The 16,348-nt window shown below is 37.4% G+C and overlaps 1 protein-coding gene across 20 annotated transcripts in view; it reads right to left on the reverse strand.

Annotated features, from left to right (window-relative positions):
• The window catches only part of LOC120511946 (aminopeptidase O (putative)), a 211,283-nt gene that overhangs the window by 82,214 nt on the left and 112,721 nt on the right, over positions 1-16,348 (reverse strand). For all 20 annotated transcript variants that reach the window (XR_005629876.1, XR_005629874.1, XR_005629877.1 and 17 more), the window contains one exon: positions 13,420-13,480. Coding sequence is in view for 15 of the 20 variants with exons in the window: in XM_039729646.1 (XP_039585580.1) it covers positions 13,420-13,480 (61 nt within the window). In the remaining 5 variants the exon portion in view is untranslated. The remainder of the gene's footprint in view (positions 1-13,419; positions 13,481-16,348) is intronic.

Genomic DNA, 16,348 nt, shown 5'->3' on the forward strand with positions numbered 1-16,348 from the left:
CAGTAGCTCATGAAATGATTAAGTATTGCTTGAAACATTTGACTGTGAAACAATTGCAAGGATTTTAAAACACTACTGCTACCAGGACTTTGCAGAGAGACTTAGGAGGCAATGGGCTACATCTGAAAATGACAAGATGGCTCATGCATCCACATTGCAGGAGTATCAGCACCACATAAAAATTACTGAAAAAGAAATCCAACCCAGAACCTCCTCCTGTTAGAACAGCAAGTTCTCCAACTGATTTTGTGCAGTCTTCATGCATACAGCTTTATCCACTGAAATGAAAAATCAATTTTTTCTGACATTATCCATTTTTTAGGAAAGATGCTAATTTATTGATATCATAAATCTAAATGTTGTAATTCCTCTGAGAGTTGCTGTGCTGGTATAAACACACTCTTTTCAGATCAGCATGCTGTGTCTGGTATTTTTCAATGTAACATCCCTCCAGAGAAATTCTGTTCAAGTCAAACCTGCTCCTCCTGAAGCTATCTCTACCTCTAAGAGACAAAAACCTGTTGAAACAATAACTTAGAGGACGTACTTTCAGTACACTGCAACACGATTTCATATATTGTGACAGGAATATTTTTTCAAAGTGGTTATGCAAATATTTCCTTCATATACACACTGGCAACTCTGCTTTGTGAAGAAAGTTCCTAGGTACAGATGAGTGATTGTAACCATCTATTTAGTTGCATGATGAGATTCATAATCTGATAAAGAAAATATCTCTGACCACATGACCACGGGATCTCTAAATAATAAGCTTATTACTTGTTACTAAATAATCTTATATAACATGTAAGAGAAATAATTAATGTATCAGATTATATTATCTAGAATATGCAGGTGTCTCAAGCAAGTTGGAGAGACAATGCCCCATGCCTCACTTGCATGGGAAAACAGACTCTGCTATTGGCAGCAAGCACCTCCCATCTCAAGAGAGAATACACACCATGAGAAAACCTGTGGTTTTACCTGAATTACCTCAGAGAGGACATGAGGAAGTGGGATGGAAAATGAGAAAGGGGCAAAGATAACCCAAATCCTCTTTGGAAGGTTAGTTTTGCTATAAAGCAAAGTAAGGTCAAGGAATCTGCCCAGAAAATTCAGTATTTAGGAGTAAAATGGCAAGATATACATCATTAGAGTGCAACAGACATGGTTAGCAAAGTAGCAGCTATGTCTCTGTCCTGGGTAACCAAAAATGTTACTGTATTCCATACCTCTCTGTGCCAAAAAATCATTACTGCCTCTATAAGATCCTGTGGCTGGCAAACAAAATGACAGAGCAGGGGCTAGGGTTGTCCCACGACCTTTAGAAGTCAAGCCACCCAGGCAGAGTCTCTTGCCTGTTTCTGGCCTCTTAGCTTGCCTCTTGGCTTTTTCTTGCCTCTACTTGCAACAGTAGCAACTCAAACGGCTTTATTTCACAATGAAAGAGTTTGTTTTGCAACACCTGCCTGCAGGCCCAGAGGAGCAGAGCAGCCCTGCTCCGTGCAGCCACCCCCGAGCAGCGTCTGGCAGAGGCAGAAGGGGTGAGCGAGAGGCGCCCCAGCCAAATGTACAGCCGTCTGCTGCTGACAGCAAGGCCAAGGCCCCCCACAAGTTCTACTCCCTAGCCGAGTTCCAGCTGCCAGAGTTTGCCAGCTGCATTTGCCAGCGGAGCTGCTGCCTGCCCCCCAAGGTGGGGAGGGCGGCCACCATCTGCCCTCTGTTTCCCTACAGCGGTCGCCCATGCCTGGTGCCATTTTGGGGAAGGGGATATGCTGCCATGTTGAGTTTCTCTTTGTTGCTGGGGAGTCCATGAGATTTCACCAACTTTGTAACTATCCAACTAGTGGCTATTATTGTTATTTTTTACCAATTGTTATTTCAGTTTTTTAGTAAACTATTTTTTTTTTCATTTGTAACAACTATTCATATTTGTTGCTCCTTATTGGTGGAAAGGTATTGATTAAAACTAACTCGTTTCAGAGTGTCCCCCTTAAACTGTCTTAAACCAAGACAGTTGTCACTAACCAGCAAAAAGGAAACACCTAGGCATTCCTAGATGCTGAGGAGTTTTGGAAAATGCATATTGCTGACTACAGACAGATTGTAAACCCTCTCTATCATGTGATGCAGAAGAAAAATTATTTCAAGTGGAGTCCTGAACAACAACAAGCTTTTGAACCCCAGTCACCCAGGGATCTTGGGAGTATATTGGAGGAGGAGAAGGTGACATGCTGAGGAGCTCCCACAATATAGCCAGCTACCTGAAAATAAAAAAGCCATACACTTTCTTCACTGACAGTTCCTGCCATATTGTAGGGATGCATCAAAAATGGAAAGCAGCTATGGAGCATTGTGCAGAGTTGCAGAAGCAATTGAGTGACAAGGTGGATTAAATCATGTTGCAGAGCTGAAAACTGTCCAGCTAGCTTTAGATATTGCTGAATGAGTGAAGTGGCCAGTGCTCTACCTCTGCACTTGTGGATAGTGTCAAATGCTCTGTGGAGGTGGCTGGAAGGAAGGAAAAAGACCAGTTGGGAATGCAGAGACAAACTGGATGGGTGTTGACTACGGAAATGATACTTGTGCTTGTCTATATGTATATTGTTTGAAGGCGTAGGATATGGGTGTGATATGTATTGTAAAGAATAATGGGTGGATAACGTCCTAGTTTCAGCCAAGAGTTAATTTTCTGCAGTAGCTGGAAGAGTGTGTAGCTAAGGCCCACATGTTACTTGATAGAACCTCACTTGTTTATTGAATTTCTTGTTGAAGAAATAAAATAGACCTTCCAGAGGTATTGAAATTTGACTTTTACTGATCCATTGAAATAGTCAAAAATACTTCTGACAGCTTTACTAATGAAACATATTCAAAACAAATGTTCTCTAGCCCTCTGGCCATGATATACTGCTTACCCAAATGTTAAGGACAATTAACCCTAAACTGAACCATGACATACTAGCTCTGTCAGCCAATAGACTTTTCCAACCTTTCTCCAGACATTCTAATTTCAGCATTCAAATTCCTCTTTGACCTTAGAAGGGAATAGACAAAATAGATAAAACACTCCTTCTTTATGGAGATGAAGTAAGTTTTAGAAAAATCATCTATTTTTCATTATTAAAGAGAAGGTGATCAATATCTCTTCTTCAGTCTGATTCTAAAGCATGGCTAAGTCAAAATGAGAAGGAAAGTACTGTAAACTGGGAAGTATCTCAACATTGCTCCTACTGACTTGTGTGGAAGACAGTGAACTGATGGAGATGGAATGAAGACTGTTACACAAACTTAGTTACCATCTGCTCTCAAGAAGTATTCAGTAGCTCAGCATTTCTGCAGTGTCTGAAAAAAAGCATAGGCCTCGAAAGCAAGAAATTCCATCCTCATGTCTAGCCAGCTATAAATACAGAAATGCAACAGCATTTGAATGCTCAGGATCACTTTGATTTTCTGACTGAATCACTACAACTGAATGCACAGGTGACAATTTTTAGGTCAGCACACAGAGGGTTGCATGGATTTCACATACAGAGTATGTGTTGCCATACATCTTCCCCACATATTCACTTCTTCCAGTCACAAACAAGATTTTTTAAAAGCCTAGGGAAAATTTCCAGGAAGTAAAATGTATGTTCTTTTAAAAATCATAGACCACTCTAGAGGGTATATAGCAACTTGTTCCTGTCACATAAGATTTTTACCTCAGTTTCAGATCCAATTCTTTATCTTTCTGAACTAAAAATATCTCAGACATTGTTTCCTAGAGTAGCATTTCACTTCTTGTTATTTCACAGTCTTGTTCCAATTCACTAAAATTACTTAAAAGGAACTTGAAGCTGGAGAGGTTTCAGATATCTCAAAAGCTATATTCCTAACTATACACTAATACCGAAAAATTTTCTGGCAAGGTAGCATGAAAAATATTTTAAACCTTTATGGTTTGTTTCCATTGAGTAAAGAAAACAACGAACAAGCTAAAAATTAATTGGTGCTAACTTCTGTGCTTTTCTTTGGATGTTTTTACAAGCAGTAATTAAAGCTTATGTTTACTGCTATGCAAGCCCAGCTGTGTCCTTATTAGGCAAGACTGAGTTCAATATTTCTGTGTAAAAGAGTGCCTGTCTTCCCTCTGTTTGCCATGTTTCCTACCTCCTGTGTATGTAGGTGGGAGAGTGGGAGCTTGGGAATGTGAACTTGGTCCAGCATTGATCAGTCAGGCAGCAAACTGTTATTGTTCTTTAGATACCAAACATAACTCCTTTCTAGAATGGATAAGCTCAGTCATTCTGCACATAACACAGCTTTTGTGTTCAGCAGTGCAGTTAATAGGAAAAGGGAATGAAAATGACTGCTTGAGATTTATTAAACTTAAAGAGAGATTCTAATGAACAAACACATGGAATCCAGTCCACTATTATTTCAGATATTGAATATTTGTTTCAAATGTACTTCAACTTCTTGAACTTGTGCAGATTTGCTACACCACTACAAGTACTTCACCTCTGAGCTTAATGACACTGAAAGGTAGTGTGAAGAATAACAGGACACTTGTGAAAATCTAGCTTGTAACTGGAGAGGCAAGCCGGCTTTTCACTAGGTCATTAAACTAGAACTAGTAAAGCATCTTTCTCATCCTTAATGTAGACTCAGGGTTCCAGCTGAGAATCTCAAAAGCATTATTTTCTCAGTTAGAACAACAGAGGCACGAAAATGTTTTGGCCAATGCTTTCAAATCTAAATTTTAAAAATTACTATCTACATTCAGCCTAGACACCAAGTTACTCAGTGCTACGTGAGCATCTCCGCTGAGGCAGCATGTTACCCATGGGGCAGCATTTTAGAATGTGATCACACAATACTGTGCAACAATGCTACTTGGATCTTGAATGTCTTTGGTTTTCTCTAAATCAGCAATCGTATGCAATACAGAAGAAACCTACATCAAAACTTCTAAAATTATAACAAGACTAAACCATGCCTGAACTTGAAGAGCTCTGTAATAAATTTGGGTCTTTACTGGCCTTCAATGATGTATTTTTTTATATAAGTGGTTTTCTTGAACTTTTTGAACTATTCTAGAAACTAAAATACACCACTGTTGTGTCTTATTTAGCATATCTTAGGGGCAATTTGTAGGAATGGCTAAGTAAATTACAAAGCCATTTTATGCCAATGATTTTCTTTAGATCAACACAGAATCCATCTAAATAATAACTGACCTTAGAATTTTTTGATAGCTTGTTACAAACAAAATACCAAATTGTCTGTATACGTGATCTATCTAGAAGAACTTTCAGGTGGATAGTCTTTACCTAAAGCATTTTTCAAAGAGTCAAGAACATAAATACTAAGTCTCTCTTGATTTGCTTATCTTCATGATTCATATGACTTTTATGCATGGTGTAGTACCATACACATTGTTTGATTACGTTTTTATATTTTCCTAAATCTCTTCTTCTAAGAAAATGAGATGTAATGTTGTCAGTAGAACTAATAATTTCAGAAAAACCTCAGCACTTGTGATTCATATTCAAAAACTTCCTTACTGTGCTTGTTATCATCCCAGAAGACATTAAATAATTTATATTGTTGACTATACCCAATTGCATTTTTAAGAACTTCAGAAAGATAATTTCATCTTCCAATCTGCAACCTTGCTAACATAAAAAAAAAATAAAAACAAACAAACCAATCTCTTGAGGGGAAGTGCCTATTATTCAAAGTGTGATTTCCATGTACAAGAATAAGCACATATCTTAAGGCAGCTGCTATGGTTTTTTCAAATTATTTCTCAAACAGAATTCAACCATCAGTTGAATCAGTTATATTTTTTGCATTCATAGTAAAATACACACAAAAATCTCTATCTTCAGATAAAAAACTAACCAAGGAGTAAGCCTCAAAGTTCAGTATTTAAACAGTAACATTTTGTTCTTGGGACTAATATTTAACACCAGTTTTGAAACTAATCTAACAGATTCATTACTGAACTCTATTAAGTACTGAATAAAATTATACCCCTTTCCTGTCTTTTCTCCAAATCATTTATGTTTGAATGAGATTTTTGTACTTAAGAGATCATTCTCACTGCCAATACTTAGTAATTTACTATACCTCAACAAAAAATGTGCATTTCACTTGTGTACTTGTTCCAATATTGTCCATCTATCAATATTTAGTTATTATGTACATCCAGAAAAATAATTGCAAGATAAGGCATAACTAAGAATAACAAGAAATAGCAAGTGTTAACAATCCATAGCTTTAACTTACATTCTGATCCAATAAGAATGATTTTAATGCAAGAAAAATGTTCAGGTACCCTCTGTAAAACCTTGATGAATGCGTGCTAAAGATAATTCAAGAGTTTAGTAAGACCATTATTTTAAAAAATATTTCAGTGTGGTTGGTTTGTTACTTATTGACCATAACTGTCAATCTGCGAAGCATTTTCCTGTAGAGCTATCCTTTCACCTGTACTTTTGTCTTAGTAAAAGGAAACAGGAAATCTATAAAGCTTATAACTGGGGCAAAAGCCAGGGCCCTTCTTAAAAACATGTTGCTTTAGCAGAAATCATATTAAGTACTTGAACTGCTGCTGTGACATCCTCCTAAAATTTATAAAACCACAGAAGTACTCTACTTGCATTGATTCAGAACCCTTCAAAAATTACATTTCAGTTCAAATTTTTAAATAGTTTTGCTATGAGTTTCCTTTATAATCCATTTCTTCTTCAAATAGGACAATCATGGAATCACAGAATGGTGTGGATTGAAAGAGACCTTAAAGACTATATAGTCCTAACTCACCTGCCATGGATAGGGGCACATTCCACTGGACCAGGTTGCTAAAATCCAAGAGTGAGCCATTTACAAAAAAACCATAAATACTATTAATAAATTAATATTCAGCACCAGAAGATCTCTTTTGACTGTGTATTTCCAGACATGTTGATGAGTTATAAATAAGTCCATTAGTATATGGACATGAAACTACAGTCACAAAAAGCAGTGTGGATAGGAGAAAAGAACTGGCAAAAAAATAAATGGCAAAATTTTTACTTCTGTAACTGCTGGAAGCTGTACTCCAGTGTTCATTCAAGATTAGAAAACATGGCATAGTAGTCTCACAAGATACACTAAGAGTTGTACATACTCTGAAATACCTGTTGGCAATTCCAGTTCTGGGCTTCTCAGGGCAAAAGAGACATGGAGGTCCTGGAGTGCGTCCAGAGGAAGGCTAAGAAAGTGGGTAGGGAACTGGAACATCTGACTTATGAGGAAAGGCTGAGAAAGCTGGGCCTATTCAGCCTCAAGAAAAGATGACTAAGAGGGGACCTCGTCAATGCCTGTGAGTATCTGAAGGGAGGGTGCCAGAAGGATGGATCCTTGGTGGTGCCAAGCAATAGCAGAGGGGCAATAGGCAGAAACTGATGCACAGGAAGTTCCACCTGAACACAAGGAAGAAATTTACTTTCTGGAACAGGCTGCCCAGAAAGGTTGTGGAGTCTCCCTCACTGGAGATATTCAAGAACTGCCTGGATGCAATCCTGTGGAATGTGCTCTAGGATTACTCTGCTTGATGACCTTCCTTGAGTAGAGAGGTTAGACCAGATGACCCGCTGTGGTCCCTTTCAACCTGATTCATTATGTGATACTGAAACTTGTACATTTCAGTGTAGGATATATTGGAAAGTAAAAATCATGAAGGAGGAGGGCAACCACTCTTCTTTCTTTTTTCCCCCCCGCTTTTTTTTTTGAAGTGGAGATGATGATTTTCATTATACAAGATACCAACTGAAATACACAGGCAAGAAAGAATCAGTATTGGAAATTTACCAGTAAATAATAGCATATGCCACTTCAAAAGCAAAAGAAAAAGTGATTTAAACTGGAATGAGTTAGATACATTTAGAAGTTCATGCAATGCAGAGACTACCTAATGTTTATTGATCTATTTGTAAACAGTGTACAACAGAGTTCAAAAAGGGGGAAAGACTTAAAGCTTATTTTAAAAAGGTTAATGACCTAAGGTAGAATAAAAAAACAAGTAATAGTAAATGAGCAATATAAGACAAAGACAAGTTTGTGCAGAGCTGAGAAAATCTTCCCAAAGAGATATATAGCCTTAAATTCTAATTAAACACTGCACATACTGAGAGAAACAATAGAATTGTACTTAGGAAAGCAAATCATCATGAGCAGGAATGAAGTGGACTACAGTGATTTCAGAGGTGTTTTCCAGTTGCAAAGCTATTTGATTCATCTGATTCCACTCCTTGCCAGCTTAACTCATTGTCTAAAGATGGTGGTATTAACTCACTACTATTTGCACAGGATGAAATAATTCTATATTTCATAATATAATCCCCCAGTGAGTCACTGCTGAGACAGAAGCACGTACTGAAGGTTCCATAATTTGATTAAAGGTATTTTCAACCATGCAATATGCTTCATGCTTCACCCTATTAAACACCACCATGATGCATCCCCAGAAAAAAACCCTTATGAATGCTTGCATTTGAGAACTGCTTCCTTTTCATCTTTTATATTCTTTCTTGTTTTGTATGTGAGAAAACCCTGCTCAGAAAGCCTGAAACCAACCATTGTGCAGTGGCACTCTTCCATGTAAGAAAGAATTGGCCAGGTTATAACCACACTTTCTTTTTCATAACATTAATCTTTAATGCTTTAGAAAATAACAAATTGAAAAGGTTTGGTGGTATGCAGAATTATTTTTTCATGGCAGCAAGCCAAATTCTGATTTTATTTATTCGTATGCCCCCCTTACATCTACTTATTCTTGATTACTGGTGGTATATACCTGAGCCTGGAAACTAGCCCAGTATTTAGAAAAGACCAGACAATGTTTCCAAGAATGAAACAGTAATAGAAACTGACAAATATTAAAGTTTCAATAGTTTTAAGCTGCAAGTATAAAGGAGCATATGTATATAGCTATATCTATATCATCTATATCAATAAATCTGCAGTTCCCCAGACAGAGTTGGAGAGTCTGGAATGGCAAATGTAACAAAACACAAGTAAAGGAGTAGAGGATCTTCAGTTAGACAGATGACATGACCTATGACCCTAAAGACTACAAAATGTAAAGAATATAAGATGCCTGTACTGCAAGGAAGATGGTAAAATTGCTTCAGCAGTCTAGGTAGTGTAAAGTATTTACCCTTATGCATTTTTTGCATACTTTTTTGTACCCCTAGAGTTCCTTAAGCTAGACATTGTTGTGAAGATAGTGAATTAAGGGGTGGACTAAGAACTCTGGTTTTAAGTGACCCTTTGGTTACTGAATTTTGAATAGTACTGGTTGCATACAGGGGATAGATTTGAATATAAACACAGAAGAGAATTTCTGAAATCACCTTGAAAACTACTGCTATAAATGAACCACTTGGGGTGAATTTTCTTTATACTCAGTGAACGACATGAATTTCCTGTCCAAAATCCACCAAAACATGGAAATAAAAACATAAAACACTACAGCAAGTATAAAATACAAAAATTCTTGTATGAGGAAGATATAAAGCAATCATATTGGGACTTAAGTACAGTAATGATGCACATTCCCAGTTCCATTACAAAGTACAGTCTCTCCAGTAAGGACGTTTCCTCTGCAAATGCAGTGAAGTCTTAGTATTTGTAATTGAAAAAGTCAAGTAATTTCTCATAGTAGGGGCTGCAGTATTAACAGCGTTGCACTATATGACTCCAGAAGCAGTATAACAAGGGTTATAAGCAGAAATATGTTGGATCTTGTGTGTAGGGTGCAGGATGCTGCTTCTATGCCTTTGGGACATCTTTGAAGCAGATATCCAACAGCTGCTTTTCATTTCCTTCAGTAATGAAAGAAGGTAGTCAGTTGTAGTGGGTACTTTGCACCTCATCCTGCTCACACTGACTGACTGGCTCTGTCGTGTGACTGTGCCCAAAGGCGCTGACAGAAACCTTCCTGTGAACACACCCGAGTACAGTCACCTAGTAAACCATATGAGAGAGACTAAATTCTGTGCCATTCCTGGACTGCTATTTATAATGCAGTTCATCTGTAGTTCCTGTGCATGTAATTTATAATGTAGTTTATCTGCATGTAAGTTGTGTTATGTGCCTTCATATAGATTAATTAAATTAGCCAGGTTATTAGTTTGCTGAAATAATCTAAATACTTTTAAAGGTCCTGTAAACCACACAAGTAGATCTACAGTATTTACAGTTCTGTAATCAGTAATTATAGTCATACCTACACTATAGCAACTAACATATTGAGAGCTACTAAGCAACCTCTACAGTCTGGATTTCAGGAGTAAAGGCTCCTCTAATGACTTAATAAAGCATCAAGAAAATAAGGTTTCCTATTCACTGAATGACAACTCCAGTTCTTCCAATAAAATGGAAGTTGGTTCCCATAAGATCCTGGCAAGTGATGAAGACAACAAGTATAAATCATCTAATAAAGGCCAAAAAAGAGGACCTTGGGAGCTACTGACTTGTCAGCATCATCTCTGTGACTGGGAAGATCATGGGGGAGAGGAGGTGATTTGAGACACCCAGCAGGACCTCACCAAGGGCAAGTCCTGCCTGACCAACTCAGTAGCCTTTTCTGGCTCCACCAGTGGACAAGGGAAGGGCTAAGGATGTCATTTATCTGGACTTCTGTAAAGCCTTTAACACAATATGCTTCTGTCTAAATTGGAGAGGGGGCAAATCAATGGATGGACTATTAGATGGATCAGAAAGTGATTGACCAGTTGTATCCAGAGTGTAGTAGTCAACAGCTCAGAGTCTGAATGGACATCAGTGACAAGTGGGGTCCCTCAGGGGTCAGTATGCAGACCTGTGTTATTTAATATCTTCATTAATGATGTAGACATAAGAATCAAGTGCACATCACAAATTTGTGGATGATACCAAGCTCAGTGGTACTGTTGACACACCTGAAGGACAGGATGTCATCCAGAGGGACCTGGACAAGCTCAAGAATTAGGCCCATGTCAATCTCCTGAGGTTTAACAAGACCAAGTACAAAGTGCTGCTGGGTCGGGGCAACCCCCAGTACCAACACCGTCTGGGGGATGAACAGATGGAGAGCAGTCCTGAGGAGAAAGTCTTGTTGGCTGAGAGGCTGGACATGACCAAGCCATGGGCACTCCCAGCCCAGAAAGCCAAACGTGTCCTGGGCTGCATCCAAAGCAGGGTGGGCAGCAGGGGAGGGAGGGGTTTTGCCCCTCTGCTCTGCTCTGCTGAGAGCCCACCTGGAACCCTGCACCCAGCTCTGGGGTCTCAGCACAGGGAGGACATGGAACTGTGGGAGTGAGTCCAGAGGAAGATCATCAAGACGATCAGAGCACCTCTCCTGTGAAGAAGGCTGAGAGAATTGGGTTTGTTCAGCCTGGAAAAGAGAAAGGGATGACCTAATTACAGCTTTCCAGTACCTGAAGGGAGCCTACAAGAAAAATGGAAAAGTACATTTTACAGAGTACGTAGTGAGAGGATGAGGGGGAATGGATTCAAACTGAGACAGTAGTTTTATATCAGATATGAAGAGGAAGTTCTTTACTATAACAGTGGTGAGGCACTGGAACAGATTTCCCAGAAAAGCTGTCTGTGTATGCTCCATCCCTGGAATGTTCAAGGCCAGTTTGAAAGGGACTCTGAGCAACCTGGTCTAGAATACAAAATTGGCGATATTTGTGTTGACATTTTTTCTACAGAACAGCTAAATTACCAGGGATATCTCTGTAGTCATTAAAGAAAATTTAAACAATTTACAATCCTGCTGGGTGTGGAAATATTTTTGATACATGTTTGTTTATGCAAGCAAGATATACTTGCAGGGTATAATGAAACTACCCACTACTCATTCTGAGCAACTTGTAGTACTCAGGAAAACAGTTTAGTTTGCACATTAGTCAAAACCATTTCCAGTTCTTTAATCTGCTCCTGTCTTTCTAATTTGTGATTTTAAGTTGATTGTCAGACATTAATAAAGCACATCCTCAAAATTATATGTGTAGACAAAATGCAAGAAAACTCTTAAATTTCAGGAGTCCAGTTCAGCCCCTTTTCAGCTACAGCTATGCAACATCTATCTCCTCCATATACTTGAATCAGCCGTTTGACAATGCCTGCCATTTTTTTTACCAAAAGTAAAAGCTTGCTTGAACATAGAATTAAAATCAAGGTCCTCTTCTAGGAAATGACCGAGCATCAGGATGCATGATGATACTACCCCTTCCTTTTCTCCCGTCTAATTAATTTTATTTTCAATAACTTCAGAACAAAAACCAAACTCTGCCTTGATTTTACAGCATATTCAGATAGTCTCAGAGCATTTTTACCTCAGGGTCATACAGGGATCAGTGGACACACACATCTCTCAAGCTGTCAAGGGAAGAGCTCAACCACAGTGTCTGGGTACAGCTCAGAATCTCTGAGCACTGTCAGAGCTCTCCAGTTTTGTCCACTCTACCTGCAAACATGCTCACTCAGTCGTGCTGCCTAAGCATCTGTACTTTTGCACATGGAAACCAGAACTTAACACTCTGACTTTTAAAAGTTGGTGGGTTTTTGTTTGTTTGTTGTTTTTTTTTAATACTAATGCAAGTGGAAACAAATTCAAGCACTAGGCAGGATAAATCACAAGCATCCTAGGGGATGCCTGCTTAGGGGAAATCAGTTAGAAACTGAGTCCTGAGCGTATGCTAAAAAATTAATTTGTATAAAATTGGGTTTTACAAAGATTAATGTACATCTCATCCCAGTTTTGGTCCCAAATGAGTAATCAGAGACTTCACATATTTGTTATCTCATCCCAGTTTTGGTCCAAAATGAGTAATCAGAGACTTCACATAGTATGGACACAACTAAGCATTTTCACTTCACCGAATTTAAAATATTAAAAAACTTTTAGCATTAAAAGCAGAAAACAAAGCTCAGTCTTAATGCTGGAACACTAATCATAGATGTTATCTATGCAGCAGATTTATAAGCAAGCCACAAAATTCACAAATTATCAAAGTACAAATAATTTAACATTTAATTACTGCTGTCAGTAATGCTTTCAAGTAATTCATATTCCAACAACTGTGAACAATGCTCCTTACATTTAGTAGATTCTATGATTATACTGTAAAGTATACTTTCATATGACTGCAATATTAATTTACAGGATAAATGTTGTAAGATTTGCCCTTTGGCAGGGTTGTTGAGGCCATTATAGAAGAAAAAATCTGCAACTAGTAAAAGCTAAAGCTATATAAATATGTGGAAAGCAGTCATCATCAAAACTGCTTATTTAATATCATACCTATTATAAGATCAGGTAGTGATTAAAAATAAATAATGTAATGAGAAAATCAAGACTCTAGAAAGAACTGTGACCTGGTATTTTATATTTACCTTTGGTATTCCAGAAGTATCCAGCCAGTTCTGGAAGATACTTTCTACAGTTAACCCAGACCTAAAAAAAAAATAAAATTAGAAGATATGCAAAGAAATACCAATCTTTTTCAAGTGAAAAACAACCCTTTAGAAGTTAGGCAAAGCTTCTAAATTCAAGAATTGGTTGTACTGCAGTGGTACAATATTCTTCGGTGGCTTTTTTTAATGAATAAAAGCATCAAGGTCCTATGAGCAAATTAAAAGTATATCAGATTTTGTGTACTTAAAAGTCAAATAATAAATTTAGTGCTGATAAGGATTGACAGAGAAAGTGTTATGCGGTAAACTATATCTATGAAACATGTAAAGTATGAAGGGGTGCTCTACTTCTTGTTACATGGATAAGCTTTGGGGTTTTAAAAAGCACTGATAGACATTAATTATCAAAGTTACTAAATGTCTAATATACTTGAGTTTAGTCCTTTCTGCACTCTCTTTATATCCTGATTCACAGTGAAGTCACAGAATAGTCTGGAGCTTTATTTCCCTACAAAAGGAAACAGTTTGTCATTATGAAGCTGCATCAGACTGAAATAACCACACACATAAGTATTTGTAAATTCAGAAACTATATTTGCACTTTTACTTTTGTAGGGACCTATTGCAGTATTTACTTCAACTCTGGTGGAAGACTTCCTAACTTCCAGGGAAGCCAAATAAAAATAAATAAAATAAAAATATTTTTTTTTAAAAATTTCACACATGCAAGTAGTGAAAAAAGGAAGTTGAGTAAGCCCTCAATGAATACAAATATTCTGAGAATCAGAACATATGTGTATGGTCCTATGTATGGTAATGCCTTGGCAAGATTAATTCTAAGTCTTGCAGTTACTTTCACATATGTAATGTAGACTCAACCAACAAAGCATTAATGGAACGAACAGTTATTTCCAAGCTCTGAATCAGGAAGGCAAACAACCCAATAAACAATTTTAACTGATCAGATGATTTAAATAATGAGCAGTCAAGAAGGAGCATTTCTACATAGCCAAGATTCTGAATTTTCAGAAAAACACCACTGTGTGCATTAGATCATTATGTAAATCAATTTTCTGCAGAAAACTGAACATACATGTGATGCTTGTGTAGTGTATTAAAACAAAAGACTAAACATTTAGACTTGTTCCTTGTTATTTGTGCAAACTTACTAAACTTAGAATATTTGACTGCTAATCCCTCAGACTATAATTATCTTCAGTTTACAACTGTGCTCTAAAAAGTGGTGTCTAGTCTTAAGTCAGGTTAGCTGAGTCTCTTGATTGGGAACAGTGATAAAGAGAAATATTTCTAGTCAGCCAATTTACTTCCCCAGAAGAAGATGGTCTTGATTTCTTATTTCTGTCTGGTTACTAAAAAGGGTGCATACAGAACTAGCTTAAAACTGGATACCAAAATGTTACATAAGCAAAGGTAGATCACTTGGACTATACCATTTATTCAGTCTCAAGAAGCGTAAGCATTTGGTCTCAAGAAGCAGGATAATTTGTGTTATTTGTTGTTGTATGAATTAAACCCAATACAGCTTAGTGTTCTAATGCTGAAGCAGAGCTAGAAGCTGGGAAAAATTCCCTTAGTCGCACATTTAATTTGTCTTACCAAGGCATAAGGAACACAGCTTCACCATGCCAGCTAATCCCTTTTTCCCCTATCCCCAGAAACTAAACCTATAGTGTGAGAAAAAAACCTCTGCAAAATAACCTATGTTATATCTGCTATGCAGAGCTGTTTAATATACCCTCTATTTAATTCCAAAAACTGACTTTGAAATGAGCTTGTAACACTCAGGGGAATCACACTGTTCTAACACAACATAATCCAGGCATAAACTATTAGAAGGTTTCTCAGTCTCTTCTAAAACTTTGTAATTTTTCTCAAGAGCAAAACCAGTAACACTGCTTTTTCTCTGCCTGCAGCACCCAAAGTTTCAGAAAAACACCTGTCATATGACAATATGCAATCTTTGTTTGTAGTTGCACACAAGTACTTTTTATAATGCCAAATTAGAATATTCTTGTGGGCACCTATCTAAAAAGCAATTTGTTTAAGAGGCATTCACTATTTTAAAAAAATACAATAGTAATGAGCAGACTTGCAAAGATCTACTCTGAACCTCTTAACTGTCAGTGCCGAAGAACTATGAAGATGTTGGAAATGCTTCTGCTAAATTGTTTGACTTAGAAATAACCCCCCAAAAATTATCACAAACAGATTACCATCTCAAAACAAGTGTCCTAGAGAAAGAACAGAGAGCCTGATGTTTGTGGAGGCTGCAGTTCAGTAAGGGCATTTACCACCTGCTTATGTTGCAGTTAAGCATCTGTAAGGACTTAAATCTGGTGGTCGTGTGAATTCCTGAATGGTCTTCTGGTTAAGGTACTGAACAGTGGGATCTGTGTTGAGTTAACTAGCGCTAACTCTTACAAGACCAAGTTTCTTCAATTGATGTGCACTACAGTTCCCTACTGTAAAATGAGAATGTGGTTATATCATTATCTCATCCCTTGTTTATTTCTTTAGATGATAGGCCCAATCAGCCTAGGAATGATTTCCTAACATCACACACACAGTTCAGATTCAACATTTTAAAACAAAGTCCGTAAAATACTAACATTAATAGTAATTTGAAAATTGGCGTTGTAAAAGATGGCTGTACATAAAGTTTTCACTATATAAGACTCTAAGGTACTCTACAAATTTTAACATAAACCCACTTAATGGCTAAATCAAGGAGAAAAAACATCAAAGTGTGCAATTGTTTAAGTAAAGGAAGGTTGAAAAGTCTGCCATATTCAACTGAAAATATGTAAACAAGTGTATCTGCTTCATCATACATTTATACATGTCAATAATTTTCAAAGTAAGCTATTCCAGCTAATTATGGAGGCAT

Source organism: Passer montanus, unplaced genomic scaffold (assembly GCF_014805655.1).
Source record: "Passer montanus isolate IOZ18808 unplaced genomic scaffold, ASM1480565v1 scaffold7, whole genome shotgun sequence".
Classification (NCBI taxonomy): domain Eukaryota; kingdom Metazoa; phylum Chordata; class Aves; order Passeriformes; family Passeridae; genus Passer; species Passer montanus.